We start from the raw sequence: 15193 nt of genomic DNA, 5'->3' as shown, positions 1-15193 counted from the left end.
CCCTCCATTTCAAAATTCTTTTCGTGATAATAATTCCATTATCAACTTGCACAGCTAAATTGCGAGCATCATCCCTACTACTTCCTCCGTTCCATAGAAATTATCTGAGATTTATATAAATTTAGATGTATCTAGACACTAAATAGCATCTAGGTACAACCAAATTTTGATAAATCTTAAATAGCTTTCATATAACATAGGGAGTAATATAAATACTAGACACATAGCAACAGATTCAAACAATTTAGGCCATCTAATCATGTCATCCAGCTTTTGAGATTCGCAGAGAAATAGTGTTAGAAGCGTGTGGAGAATCTCCTTACCAGATTAAGGATCTTGTAATTAACAAGGATGGAATCAACGAATCTTACCCTGGTCCTGATCCAAGATATGTAATTCCTGACGTGATGATATGCGATAGCAAACAAGTGAATGAAGCACCCCATCAAGCATATGAATGCTGCATCTCAGATCCCTTGGTATGTACTGCGTCATAATCAGTGATGTATAGCATGAAGCAGTTTGCCAACCAATGAGTAATTGTTGAAGACTAAGAGCATCTCCTCCGCCGTCTCGGCTTCTGCGTCCGCTATGAACGTCCCGTTTCACTCGTCGTACTGGGAGTCGTCGGAGTCATCGAAGTTGAAATCCGGCAGCTTGAACTCGGCGTCGGGCTGCGGCAGCCCGACGGTTCTGGCTGCGGTGGTGGTTGCGGCACTGCTGGTGACGTGCGGCCGTTCCGGCCTAGCATCGAGTACGTGGTCGCCAGTCGGCTCAGCATTGTTGTGGAGAGGCGAGTTCGGCGGAGCAGAAGAAAGCGGCGGTGGTGGAGAGACTAGTGCGGCGGAGGTGAGCGGAGAGGGTGCACTAAATAGGCGGTGGCGACTCGCCGCAGAGCATCCGAGGCGTCGCATTTACGGCAGCGTCTGCGCGTGGGGAACTGGTGGCTTCATTAACGGCAACCCGCCGCAGAGCATCCGAGGCCATCGCATTAAAGGATGGAGCCGTCCGTAGAGTCGCTGACATGCCAGTCCCGCCATTCGTGTCCGATGTGGCATCGTGTGCCAGCGCGCCCGTTCGGCGCCCCGCGCGAAGGGGTCGGTACGTGTTTGCCAGCGATTGTATTGGGCTTCAAATGGTGCCGGCGCATTATTGAGCGCGCCGGTGTGACCTAAAAAAAGCGTCGGACCACCAAATCGCTATTGGGGTCGCTATGGAGAGCGCCGGTGGAGATGCTCTAACTCACCGTTAACACATGCCCAATCCATGTAGCTGCCGGATATAAGCAGTATAAACTCGACATAGATAACAGTGGAAATCGTTTAGAAAAAAAAAACACTGGCAAATCCAATCCAGAAACCGGAGCCGTACTCCCACATATTGTGAGTTGCAAGGATATTTCTAGGTAGCTTTTGCCTTATATTTTATTTATTATTTAAGGAGGTTGATTCAAACCCAAAATCTTAAGAATACAAGTGGAGATATTTCTAGGTAGCATCATTGTAGCATTTTATTCCTCTGTTGGTTAGAACTCTAAAAAACTTGACAACATTTCGAAACAACAAAAATTTGAGAATGCTGCAAAATAAGTGGTCCTAAGTCTTAGTTGACAAAAATAGTTAACTAAACTAATTCTATTTTATAATGTGTATATATATTTAAGACATGTTCACGTTGATGTAATAACATGTTCACACTAAAAAGTAAATTTGTGCTTTGTTCTACAGTTCAAAAAATGTAAATTCGAACGAATAAGTAGCCAGCAAAACCGAGACTATTATACGAATGAAATGTCTTATTGCAGCTACATCACATATTCACATGGTTGCTTGCTCACCATTCTAAAATTCACACGATCAATCATTCGTTGAAGCAAATGAATCTCTAGAAAAATCTATTCATTCAGACACCAATGGCGACGAAAACGTCTTCTGCCACCACACTATCCCTGGCATCACCGTCTCCATTACCCTCCGTGGCAGCTCCGACAGCCTGCTCTTCGTCCCAGGCAAAAACTTGAGGGATCTTCTTGAGCCACTCAGCCACCTTAAATGTGATGACCTGGCAAGTTCTGATCAGAATTGGGAAGCCACTGCCCATCTGCAAAACAGAGTATAGTTGCAGTCACTTGGTTGATAGAACAAGAAAAATGTAGATGCCACGGTCAGCCTATCACTACCTCGACACTTTCTCCTGCCACCTGATCCGCCGCGCGACCACCTTCATCGACCTCCCTGGCAGGTCTAGCTGCCTTATGCTCTTCTTCCCTGGCGAAAAATCGAGGCATCTTCATAAGCCATTCGACTACCTTAGATATGACGTCTGCCTTGTACACTAGCCAGGCGATCTGGCAAGCTCCGATGAGCATTGGTGGCCCGCTCCCCAACTATAAATGCAGATCAGTATAGATTTTAATCAATTCTTCAGTTCTTGATTGATCGAACAAGGGAACCAACTATGGGCACTTACCAGAAGAAGTATCATTTGTGCATCCCACGGGCTATCTGGGTTTTGTATCAGATGGACACATCGGTAGGTGCTGATGGGCGTCTCGCCCAATTTCATGAGCAGATCGCGGAGCAAGTGTTGGTTGCCTCCATCCTCTTTTATCTGTGCCACAGGTTAATGTACAAAATTCAGTTTTCGTGCCTCTAGTACTGCTGACGTATATATATTTGATTTTCTGCTTTGATCTTATCTTATACTACCTGGGTGCGTATGAGCAGAGCAACCTCAAGCCACACTAGGGAACAGATGATGGAAGGAACGGCAACAGTGTGCCAAGCGTGATCTATTGGGATTAGCATCCCATAGCGAAGCAAGGCAACTCCAAGCGCCATTAAGGTCGCCATTCCGACAATCTGCAAACATGGTGCAAACTCGGTTATAGGATCAAATCGCGACACAACTACATGACAAATCAACTGAAGATAGTATTTCCAAGAACTGCCATGTGCATTTTGTTTCGGGAATATAACTTAGTAATAATAATGCAGTGGGTTGATTCACTTACATACACTAGTATGTGCTTAGTACCAATTAAGTAATATATTCTACGTTATACAGAATTACAGAAGATAACATTCACAATCTTACCCGGATCCTTGCCCAAGTTTTGTACTTCCTATTCAGATGAATCATAATAGTGAAAACAATAAGGCATGACCCCAGCAAACACACGGACGCAAACACCGCAGACCCCTCGGTATGAGCAGCATGATACGCAGCGGTGAACAACAGCTTGGGACAGCTGACCGAATTGTCTAGCAGCGAGAAACTTTCGAAGACTAACTCTCTTGCGTCACTGTATGCTGAATTGATGAACCTGAAAGATGGACGTGGAGCCATCGTAAGATCCTCGTGTGCAAAACTAGTTGGAAAAGAAGCACCTGGAATCCTGTTTCTCATCATTTTTTATACTTACGTCTGGGTAATGCGAAGCGCAAGGGTGGCGATGTTGAACATGATACTCATGATCTGACCGGCGACAGATCTATCTCCAGTTCCCACCATTTTCTGGAGATGTATTGAACAGAAAATAGTGTTTGGTCATATTGTGAAAACTGAAATAATGCGGTCTGCCATATATATGTTGTGCCCAATGGCAAACATTTGGACAGATTTTTCCTGAAAGCAGACACTGGAGAACGGTAAGATGGAGCTAGAATTCATGAACGGCTAATGGTGTGAGGGCCCAGCGGTTAATTAAGAGAAAAAGAATCCTCTTTTTTTGTGAAACACAGTATTAACGTAGACGGTCATAAATACGTCCATACACTCATCTCTATAAACACACGCACGCATACCCCACCACTACAAGCACCTCCGAGAGAATAAGTCTAAAAAACTAATCCGACGTGTTTTAAGATCAACGAAGTCACCACAGACGTCTCACGAGTTCCCGTCGCCTCCCACTAAAAAACATTGAAATCAGAAAACCTGCTCACGATACGTTATGCTAATAAAAAAAGGACAAACCGAAACTCCCGCTTACACGTGAGGACGCCAAAAAGTTTAGCAGAGTTTTGCATTTAATTTTTATTGAGATGGAGTTACTGCGTGTTGGCATGATTTCAGCACGTACGGGGATGGCGAACAGGATGCAAAAATTCTCTTGCAATATCCCAAAGTCCAAACAAAGGATATACTCCCCCATAGATCAACAGATGTCTGGGAGTAGTAAATTTCCGAGGAGTACGGATTTTAAGAGCTCGGGCAACAGTGAGCTCGCTTTTTGAACGATATAAAAATGGCATTTTGAAGTTCCAAAAAATTCGAACCAAAAAATTTTAGATGTAGGAAAAAATGTAATCTACCACCACGAAAAAATCTCACATAGAAATACCCAGTAGGTTGGCTGCACAAAAATAACAAAATCTGACATTTAAAGTAGTAAGCAGTATAAATTTCCAAACCTCCCAAATCTGTCAAATTTGTGAAACCTAGAATATAAGGCATTTCGGGTTGAGATTTTGGATGTTGGTAGAGCACAACATTATCCGTGTCTAGAATTTTTTGTAGAGTTTTTTGAAACTTTAAAATTATGTTTTCAAAATTTAAAAAAATACCGAGCTCCAAAGCGAATCTTCTATTTCCAAGGCCCATCCAAACGCAAACGCTACCTGCATGTGCGTATCTTCGCCAGGTCGGACGTCGGCCGCCACTGAACATAAGCTGCGCCGCTGGCTCCTGACGTTGCTTGCGGTCGTTGTTGCTTGCGGTCGTGTCAGCTGACGCTCCCGAGGAGGAGGAGCCCCAGTCCCACGGACCACGCTGCCGGCCCAGCCGTCGGCCTCCTCCCGTCCCACGGCCGCCCCCAGCTCTCGCCTCAGCCTACTCAAGTCTCAACAGGGTGCAGCATATAAGTTCGACCATTTCGAACAGTCAGCAGCAGCCACCTCTTCGCCCTCCTCAACGAGGTCTGGCCACTTGCCGTGGCCGTCGTCCTTCCTTGACCTCACGGCCGCGAGCGCATGGGCTTAGGAAATGCGTGGGACAGCATGCCACGGCCCATGCACCTCCGGCGATGATACCGACACCACCGGCCACCGCCAGCATGCGCTCCCCACCAACTCTACAGATAGATACCCGTCCATGGCTAACGGAAACTCGTGAACGATACATTATTTAGCATAAAGATGTGCAGAAAGGGGAGAGGTAGAGGTTCACCTTGGCCAGAGGCGGCGAGTTGTAGTTCTCCGATGCTTTCGTCCCCACGTCGGGCCGGTGTACGTCGAGAGAATCGAATGAGGCGTCCAACTCGTCCTCTTCTTTCCTACAGTTAAGAAGCTGTGGAATCAAACGACTTTGTATTGGGCACGTATATAAGGCCGGTGTCCATGCAATTGTTCTTTTTACACAATCCAAATCCCCGGTTCCATTACTAGAACCAAATCATAGTCACAACTGGTCCAAAAAGCTTGGTATTACCGACCTCATGCTGTCCAAATCATATTAGTGGCTTTGCACACGTATACTTTTCCACCCGATTATATTTTGCATGAAGACTCGAACGACAACAGCAGCTATCTGGGCCTCCCGTGCCGCCCCCGCGTGGCAGCCGGGGGGAAACCCTAGATCCCACCGCCACTCCCACCCCTCCTTTGTCCTCCTCCCTCGCCGCCGCCATGGGGGCGTGGCCGGGAAAAGCCCTGGCGACGCCGGCGGCGGCGCGGGGCATCTTCGTTCCCTTCCGCGGCGGGGTGAACGCGGTGGCGCGCCTCCGGGTCAGGGCATGGCGCTGTGTCGGGGGCCATGGCGGCGGCGCTCGGGTTCGTCCTGATCGACGACGTGACGGACGGCGAGGCGGCGGTGCGCGCCTGGGTTGACGGCCGCTGGCCGGCTTCTTCAGGCGGCGAGGGCTGTGGGCGGCATAGGCTGCCGTCGTTTCATCTCTGCCTCTGGTGGAGGTGATGGCGCGGTGGTGGTGGGGATCCAGACTGATCGACGGCGAGCGGCGTGGAGACATCCTCCTCTCCTGCGGATCGGCCCCTTGGACTGCATGTGCGGGTTTGCGAGGCGGGCGGCCGGTGAGAGCCGGGCTCCGACCTTGTCAGAGCTGACAATGGCGACGTCCTTGGACGTCGTTACCTTGTTGAAGGTGTCGTGGCTGCGTATCTCTCGCCTCCTGCCACATGTTTCGGGGGAAACCCTAGATCTGGGTCTCCCGGATCGGACGATGGCGGCACCATTAGTGTCGCTTATCCTCTGGGGGCATCGTCTTGGAACTCGTGATGCCTGGAGGGGTCTGCGGGCCGGTGGAGCGGTGTTTCATCTACAACGTCGACGGCGGCGGGTCAAGGCGGCGTGGCACCGCGGGGCCTCGGTGATGGGCGTGTGTCGGTGAACACACGCAGGGAGGTTGCACAGTCTGGCGTCGTGGCGGCGTCGACAACAGGAACGACGAAGATTGTGCGGATTTTTATCCTGAAGATTGCACGGCGGTTCGATGGAGGTGACGGCTTCTGTAGCGTGTGCATGAGGTACTCGCTAAGAGTCTGCTAGACCGGATGAGCGCTCCCGTTTCGCTTAGAGGGTGTCTCGGGGTATGCGATATTCCCGGCTCCTAGTTGATGAGGGGTTTTCGCGTTTTTAGGGCAAAGGCCCTGTTCGCATGGTTTCCACTCATTGTCGGGTGTAGGTGTTGTGTGGTGGCCTTGGGGTTCTTGATGTATAATCTTTGTCAGACCTTTGTTGAATAAAATAATAAAGATGGCCGTATACATGCAGAGGCTGGGGCATAGCCTCCATTTCAAAAAAATATTTTGCATGAAGGCTTTCCCTCAAACAAAAACACAAAAAAACACAAAACTGAAGCTAGTCTGTTTTGGAAATAGATGGAAAACACAAACTTTGGAGTTTCAAATAGATTGGTTTTTAACTATATAAATTTCATGGATAAATATGTTTGATATGCCTGCATTGTAGCGCACAAATGAACGATTTTATCAATTAAATGATTTCCATTCCCCCTCCCCCGGCCCTCCTCTCCCCCCCCCCTCCCCCCCCCCCCCCCGGCCACCGCCAACCCTAGGGGATACAACGACCGCGCCGCCGGCAATCCACCTCCATCCCTCGCCCCCTCCACACCCGACACCGGCAGAGATCTCACTAGGTAAATCCTGAGCGACGACGGTGGCGGCGGGGAATCTCCGTCGTGTGGCTCGGTGGTGAATTAGTGGCGAGGGGCTTCGGGGTCCCGGCGGCGACGGTGGAGGTGAGGCCTCCCCGCGACGGAGGCGCAACGTACTGCGATGTGTCTGATGGCATTGGACCGATGGCAGGGCCTGTGCGAAATCCCTGCATGAATCTGACGATCGCGGGCGTTGTAACCTCGTTGGTGGCGTCATCATGGTGCTGCATGTGCTTCCTCGCCCCAAACACCCGGGAAAACCCTAGATTCGGCTTTCAATCTGGCGGCGGTAGCACCGCTGTGTCATTTCGTCCTTGGGTGCGTCACCTAGGTGGTTTGGGGTGTACTCTGTGCCAGCTGGAGTCGCTGTTGGCCGCCGCTCAGATCATGAGCGCTATGTACACCATCGTCGGTGCTTCTTGCTCGACGTCTCGTCTAGTTAGGTCTGGTCCCACTGTTCCGTTGCCATCCATAGGCACTTATGGGTGGCGGTGCGTTGGCTTGTGCCTTCCCGGAATTGGAGTCAGTCTCGTGAAGTTCTTCTTTGGTTCTGACTTGGCCTAGTAGCTCAATGTATCGCTTCATTGCCTTTCGTGGCTTGAGACGGTACAAGGCATGTTCTTGTCGTTTGGTATATTTATAGGTTGTGTTGTAAACCGTGTCGCGTTGAGTTTGTATCGTGTAGCCTTTTGGCATTGTACCGGCCATTTTAGCCATTCTTCTATGAAATTCGATACACCTTTCATGGTGTATTCTAGAAAAAATATAATGAATTAACAACCATGTAAATCACGTCTTTTTCCTGTACAAGATTGTATTCATTATTCTATTTCAAAATATAAATTTTTATTTTCTGAAACACCAAGCTCCAATAGATACCGGTGCCAAACCAACGCATGGGTCAAACGACTCCGGTGGAGCAGGTATAGCTAGGAAGCGTACGTGCGAATGAAACCAATGGCATGATTTGGACACATTAGGTCGCTAATACCGAGGCACTCGCATGATTTGGACACCTTATGTCGCTAGTACAATTACTCTTTAACGTTGCTTATACTGGAAGTCTCGCTCAGCTTCGCTGCTGGATAAGCTGCCTGGGTGCCTGGTGGACGTCCTCCATTAATAAGCTACTCTCTCCGATCCATATTATTTACAACTGAAATAGATGTATCTATAATTAAAATATGTCTAGATACATCTAAATTAATGTCAAGTAATATGAATCGGAGAGAGTACAATGATTTGTAAATCACGAAAACTTGTAGTACGTGTTATAGAAATAAATATCCAAACTTAAGCTATGCATGGGCACTTGCATTCGTATTCTTATTGTGTTAAAGGGACGAACGAGGAGCGCTACGGGTCATATGCTCGAGCTAGCCATTTTTTTTAAGACCGGGACAAAAGCTTTGTCTTAATTTATTAACTAGTAAAAGTGCCCGTGCATTGCACCGGGTGAAACAAATGGTCGAACGCTTTAACAAACCGTCTGTGTTGATACTTCTTGTCTATCCCAAATTCGGTTGGTTCCAAAAAAAATCGGATGCCGTTCTCTACCCCGTCTTCTCCCATGGGTCTCCGTAAAACCTCCTCGTCTAATTTTGCATTGAATTTAAGTATTTCAATTTAAAAGCTTGTCTTCTACAACCCCAGTTGTCCGCTGCGTAGATCCCCTCCAATCCCTCGTCACGATCCTCTTGCACCGGATAATAGTCATCTTTTCATACGTCTAAAGTTGGGAAAGCTCTCCCTGAGTACTTGCACATCCACGAGCCTTGGAGCCTTGTCCATGTGCTGTGACCACTCCGTCGTCGACCATGACTTCGCGCTCGGGTTCCGGGGTTGGTTAGCAGGTATGCCGTCCAGAATGCATCTCGTTCAGATCATCGACGAAAAAACCCTAACAGAAATCATCGATTATATTCATGACTCACCGCGATGATTTTGCAGTATATATATGAGCGTTGCATGTAAGGCTGGACACGAGCCAGCTCGGTCAAGGCTCGGGGGGGTGAGCAACACTTTATCACAAATAGCCGAGAGGATAAGAAATTTTCTGTCGCGGTGCCGACCATGGGTTTCCGGTTGAAAACAAATTCACAATAGCCGACGAAGTCCGCAACGCCGCCGCGCCGCCCACGCCCAGGACCCGCCGCCGGCCCACATCGCCACCACCAACCTCCGCTGCCAGCGAGTTCACAGTGTTCGCCCTGCACCACCGCGGCGGCGCAGCCGAAAAGAAGGAACTCGCCAGACAAATTCACCATCGCCACGTCGCTCCCAACACTGCCGCGTCGCCCCGAACCTACCACCTACGAGGCCAGCGAGTGGTTGCCCAGCAACGCAGCGGTGCCACTACCACCTCCGACGCCAGCTCAGTCACCTAGCAACGTGGCGGTGGCGTGGCCGGAAAGAAGGAATTCGCTGAAATCGCCACCAATCTTGGTAAGTACAAGTCCCATCTGTGAGCTCCCTAATGCCACCAGCAACCTCAAGGCAAGACTAATCCACGCATCACGTACCTCCTTCTTTCATCTCGTTCACATATATTTTCAGTTGTTTCTGAAGCGGCGGTCCAGGCGTGATGGCGGTAGCGTCCACCACATGTCAGTGACGTCTCACGTTGGGACGAAGGCTTCCATGATCAAGTCTGTGACGACGACCACCATGGTGCAGACGGGCGAAGGCGTGAGATCACATCTGAATTTGTTCGCCCCGGACCTACCACCTACGATGCCAGCGAGTGGTTGCCCAGCAATGCAGCATCTCCGGTGATTGTTTTGCAGGAACATCACTTTGTTGTGCAGAGCCACCCGCTTCATGCCTCTCTGGCGAGCTCCCACGCCCAACGGCGCCTGCGACAGGTCGCGTCGAGCGTGGCTGAAAGTGCATGGAGCCTCCATGTGTGGTTTTGGTAATTGATGACAATCCCTATGGACTAATGTTTGCATTGAGTTATATTTGTAGGAGTTGTCCATAGGCAATGCTTGAACCATATGTTGGCTTCAAGGTTGCAATAAGAAGAAATTGATGAAGAATATCAAGTGTCAAGTATGTCTTGAAGACGAAGATGAAGTGAGCCCTCAAGTTTATCTTCAAGACATCAACATGATGAAGAATGAAGAAATGAAGTGCAAGTTCAAGATGAGCCAACTAGAAGAGATCATATGCGTGAAGCTTGCCATTCATATGGTATTCATGTATATGTGAAGATTTCACCGAAGAAGGGGCTCTCCCATAGTGGAGTGTGGGGGAGCAAGCACAATCAAGAAGGCGTTCCATCTTGTTGCGGTCAAGATCGTCATCATCGAGCTCAAGTGGAATGCGCAACGTTAAGGTTTGCTCTTGATAGGTTTCTTTCTTCCGGTCTCGTGGTTTAGTTGGTAGACCGGTTTATAGGATAGTGGCCGTACTATCAAGAGGGCCCTCGAGTGAGTAACTCGATCGTATCGTTCGGAGAGAGCTCATACCGTTGCACCCCTGCATCATCTTTCTTGGTTGTTATTTGGATCTTATCTATGTGGTGTTTTAGATCTTGTGATTATTTCCATGACAAGCTCTAGTTCATCGAAAACGGATTTCACGGATATCACTTGTTGCATTTTCGATATTGGGGTTTTTCTTGGTTCTCCGTGTTTAGAGGTTTCACTCTAAAAATCATAGAAAAATCTCCCTCACTTGTTTTTATATTTTCACTTTTTGTTGGGGTAGCTCTTGTCGTCCTCTTTCCAACAAAATTGGTTTCGTCCCATTTGGATTTTCCAATCTCAAGTCATTTGCATTTTAGTATTTCCTTTACTTTGGGTTTAAAAGAAAAAAGGAATAGGAAAAGAAAAAAAAACAGCGCGGCGTGGCTTGGGCTGGTGGTACTGCCTGGCCTGGGCCGGTACCATCGCCCGGCACAGGCCGGTACCGCCCGAGCCACCGCCCAGCACACCGCCCCGCACAGGCCACTACCGCCCTTGCCACCGGCCGTGCTACCGGCCTCTTGCGCCAGCTCCCAGTACCGCGCGCGGCTTATGCCGGTACCGGTGCCGGTACCAGGCCCGGTACCACCGGCCCCTCCCCCTCCGCACGACCGTGCCCCAGCCCCTACGGGCAGAAAAATAGGGTCCCCCTTTCAAGCCTCATTTTCTCTCTCTCTCTCTTGCATTGCTTCTTCTTCCCCAACTAGCTCTCCTCCATTGTTGCTATTTGAGAGCTCCCTCTACCTCTACTCCCTCTATGATTCTTGCTCATTTTTTAGGAAAAGAGAGAGGAGATCTAGATCTATATTTGCACCAAACAAAATCCCCTCTTTGTGAAGAAATCCCTAGATCTAGTTCTTGGAGAGAAATTTGGTGTTCCTCTTCATTTTTTGTTCTTCCTCTCTTATTCCCCCAACAGCTTTAGTAGCTTTGTTGGAATTTGAGAGTGAAGAATTGGAGCATCTTTGTGGTGTTCTTGCCATTGCATTTGGTGCATCGGTGTGATTTCTCCTCGGTGATTCGTGGAGGTGAAAGTTCGTGAGTGTATTACTTCGGGAACTTGTTCCTCTTGGGTATTTGGACCCTAGACGGCTTAGTGGTCTTTGTGGTGTTCTTGGGGACTCCAATTAAGTTGTGGAGATTCCTCAAGTGCAAGGCCTTTGTGGCGGAATATTGGGAGCCTCCAATTAAGTTGTGGAAATAGCCCCAAACTTTGTGCGGGTTCGGTGACCACCCTCAAGGTTCCATAGTTGATCGAGGTTTCCCCTTGAGGTGGGAAGGCTCGAGGAGAATACGGTGAGGCCTTCGTGGCGTTTGGAGTGCTTTGTCCTCCACACCGCTTCAACGGAGATTAGCACTCGCAAGAGTGTGAACTTCGGGATACATCGTCGTCTCCGCGTCACCTCGGTTATTCCTATACCCGAGCCCTTTACTTATGCACTTTACTTTGTGATAGCCTTCGTGCTTGAAGTTATAGTTGCCTGTCTTGCTTAGCATAAGTTATTGGTGCACATAGGTGAACCCTAGATATATATAGGTTTTGTGCTTGACAAATTAAACGCTAGTTTTATTCCGCATTTGTTAAGCCATATTCGTAAAAGTTTTAAACCGCCTATTCACCCCGCCCCCCCTCTAGGCGTCATCCGTGTCCTTTCAATTGGTATCAGAGCCCGGTCTCTCATTTTAGGTTTCACCGCCTTGAGAGTAAGGGTGTCGGCTAGAGGATTAGTGCATGATGACACTCTTATATTCGATGGCACAAATTATGATGTTTGGAAAATTCGCATGCTTAGTCATTTACGGGCCATTGACCCTCATATGGAGCGAATTGTAGATATAAGTTTTTCTCCTCCGATGGATTCCCAACATCTATCTTTAGAGGATGAGAAAAATTTATATCTCAATGCTCAAGCTACTAATGTGCTTGTTTATGTTTTGAGCAATGTAGATATTTTTGCAATCTTGCCTTTCAGGAGCGCCCATGAGTTATGGACAAAGCTTCATGAAAAATATGATGTGTCCAACATTATTGAGGATGATTGTATTCCCTCCACTTCCGGCCGTGATGAACTTTCATCCACTTCACCAATGTGTTACAAGACACAAGGAAATATTAAGGTGAGTGGTGGTGAACATTGCATTGTTGATAGTGAGCTTACTCTTGATGATCCTTCATCTCTATCTTATTGCAATGCTTCACCTTTGGACATAAACACATCTAGCACTACAAATGCCATACATGCTTGTGTTGATAGTCCTTGCATATCATGTGTAAATATCTTGAATAAATCTCATGATGATATGCTTGCTTTGTCTTGTTGCCATGATATAAATGCTTCCATTTCCTCTAGTATTTGTGTCACTAACAATGTAGAGGAAACCAAAGATTCTATTGGTCAAGATAAGGTCTTATTTGGAGCTTCAAGTAGCTATTCATCTCCATCATCCCAAGGTTCCCTTATGTGCCTTATGGCTAAGGCTTCTAAGGTATCTCATACCTCGGAAGCCAATCTTTCTCATGATGATGAAGATGAAGAATATGAAGAAGAAAATGATGTGACTGCCTCTTTACACGATAAAGGTGATGTTATCTTTCATGCTCTTCGCAAAGATAAAATTGCTTGCTCTAAATTTGTAGAAATCTTAGTTTGTGATATTGAGAGCCAAAAACTTATTGAGGAGCATAAAAACACCATAACAACAAGGGGTGCTCTTGAATGTGAGTATGCCGATGAAATAGCTACTCTAAAAAATGATCTTGAAGAAGAACAAACCACCAAAGAATCTCTTGAGGAGACCTTTGCTCTAGAATTGTCTAGAGTAAAGGAAAACCATGATAGAGAACTTGGGGTGGCAAATGATCTAAGGCTAAAAAATGATAATCTTGTATTTGTTCATTCTAAGCTCCTTGAGGATTTTGAGCAACTCAAAAATGACTCTAGTGTCGTTGAGAGTGCACTCACCAAACTCACCGAGTCGCACGAGCAACTTAAAGCTTCTTATCTAAAAGAGCACACCAACTTGCCTTCTCCTAGTGGTATTAATAATGATGCTTGTGCTACTAACTCTACTTCTTGTGAAGCATCTATCTTGAAGGAGAATGTTGAGCTAAGGGCTCAACTTGAATTGCTAACTAGCAATTATGGGATTTTGGAAGAAAGTCATGGAAAACTCTCTAGCTCCCATGATGACCTTCTAGTCTCCCATGATAGGCTAAAGTTAGCTCATGAGGCTATATTGTCAAAGGTAACATCTTATGAGCCTCATGTGGATACTAGCACTATTTCTCAAAATGCTATATTGCCATGTGCTAGTCCTATTAATTCATCCACTCACATAATTGCTAAATCTTGTGATGAATTATCTTCCTTGCCGTGTTGCTCTAACAATGAAGTTTCTACTTCCTCTAGTACTTGTGTTGTTACTAATCATGTAGAGGAAATCAAAGAGCTCAAGGCTCAAGTCACTTCTTTGAAGAAAGACTTGAAAAAGGGTCATGAAGGGAAAAGCAAACTTGACAAGATGTTGAGTGTGCAACAATCCCCCAATGACAAGAGTGGACTTGGATTCAACTCCAACAACAAGAACAAGTCCAAGAACAACAACAACAAGAAGGGCCAAGTACAAATCAAAGATCCGGCCAAGATTATGTGCTTCAAGTGCAAGATTGAAGGGCATCATGTTAGATCTTGCCCCTTGAAGAAGAAGCCACTTAGTGAGAAGAAACAAGGGAAGCGGCCTCAAGTTCAAGGCCTTGCTAACCTCAAGTTGAAGAAAGGCCACTTCCCAAGAAGAATCAAGCAAATGCTTCCATTGTGGAGAAATCTAGTGAGAAGAAGGAGAAGAGAAGAACTTGCTACATATGCCGTGAGAAGGGCCACATATCCTCCTTTTGCACTAATGGTACCTCATCCAACCCTATCATAATTGATGATGTTTATTCTACTCGCAAGGATGAGGTTGGCAATGTGTTTGCCAAATATGTTGGTGCTCAAAGCGGTGTCAAGAAAAGAACCATTTGGGTTGCCAAGCCTATTGTGACTAACCTCTTAGGACCCAACTTGGTTGGGGGCCAACAAGCCAAAACTTGATCAATAGGTGTTCTTTGGAGGGCATTGGTGACTTGGCTACATCATGGAGAATTAAGGGATCTTCATAAATTATATTGTCTCAAACCAAGTCATTTGGATTATCTCATTTTCATCATATATCCAATGTTACTCCTTGCGGTAACATGTTCTCAACTCCTTTACATTGAAAGTTACTCGCCCCTTTGCATGTGTTGGTTTTGTACATTGCATATGCTTGTATATGTTGTGCTTCCTACTTGCTGTATCTTGAGAAATCAAGTCTATGTATATTGGGTTGCACATCATGTATTTATGTTTGTGTTTGAGCCAATTGCATCTTATTGGTATCTTATATGGCTCTTGTGGGAGATTAATGGATTATCCCATTTTGGGGGAGTGATGTGCCCTTGGGAATGTCACAACCCTAAAAATGTGTGCACATGAGGAATACCACTTAGAATTGATATTGTGAGATTATCTAGTCTCTATGTGGTATGTCATGCTCATGAGAAATTCTAATTCTA

General features: G+C 46.9%; 1 protein-coding gene across 1 annotated transcript; it reads right to left on the bottom strand.

The window, feature by feature from the left end:
* Window positions 1-1902: 1902 nt before the first annotated feature.
* On the bottom strand, window positions 1903-5680 carry LOC127315004 (uncharacterized). Its single transcript, XM_051345546.1, has 8 exons — window positions 5597-5680; window positions 5170-5289; window positions 3425-3516; window positions 3097-3325; window positions 2709-2861; window positions 2470-2610; window positions 2180-2386; window positions 1903-2100 (listed from the first exon to the last, which is right to left on the bottom strand). The coding sequence occupies exons 1-8, from the start codon at window positions 5678-5680 to the stop codon at window positions 1903-1905; spliced, it is 1224 nt and encodes a 407-aa protein (XP_051201506.1).
* Window positions 5681-15193: the final 9513 nt, after the last annotated feature.

The sequence above is a fragment of the Lolium perenne genome, chromosome 7 (assembly GCF_019359855.2).
Source record: "Lolium perenne isolate Kyuss_39 chromosome 7, Kyuss_2.0, whole genome shotgun sequence".
In the NCBI taxonomy this organism is placed as follows: domain Eukaryota; kingdom Viridiplantae; phylum Streptophyta; class Magnoliopsida; order Poales; family Poaceae; genus Lolium; species Lolium perenne.
The sequence above is the reverse complement of the archived record's forward strand: the minus strand, read 5'-3'. Positions and strand labels throughout refer to the sequence as shown.

What these genes read in the sequence shown, in the direction of transcription:
- LOC127315004 (XM_051345546.1), bottom strand. Translation starts at nt 5,680, where the DNA reads ATGCCCCGCGCCGCCGCCGGCGTCGCCAGGGCTTTTCCCGGCCACGCC. An exon ending in ACTCGCCGCCTCTGGCCAAG is followed by an intron (nt 3,517 to 5,169) that starts GTGAACCTCTAC and finishes ATACATCTCCAG; the next exon opens with AAAATGGTGGGAACTGGAGA. An exon ending in TGGCAGGAGAAAGTGTCGAG is followed by an intron (nt 2,101 to 2,179) that starts GTAGTGATAGGC and finishes TCTGTTTTGCAG; the next exon opens with ATGGGCAGTGGCTTCCCAAT.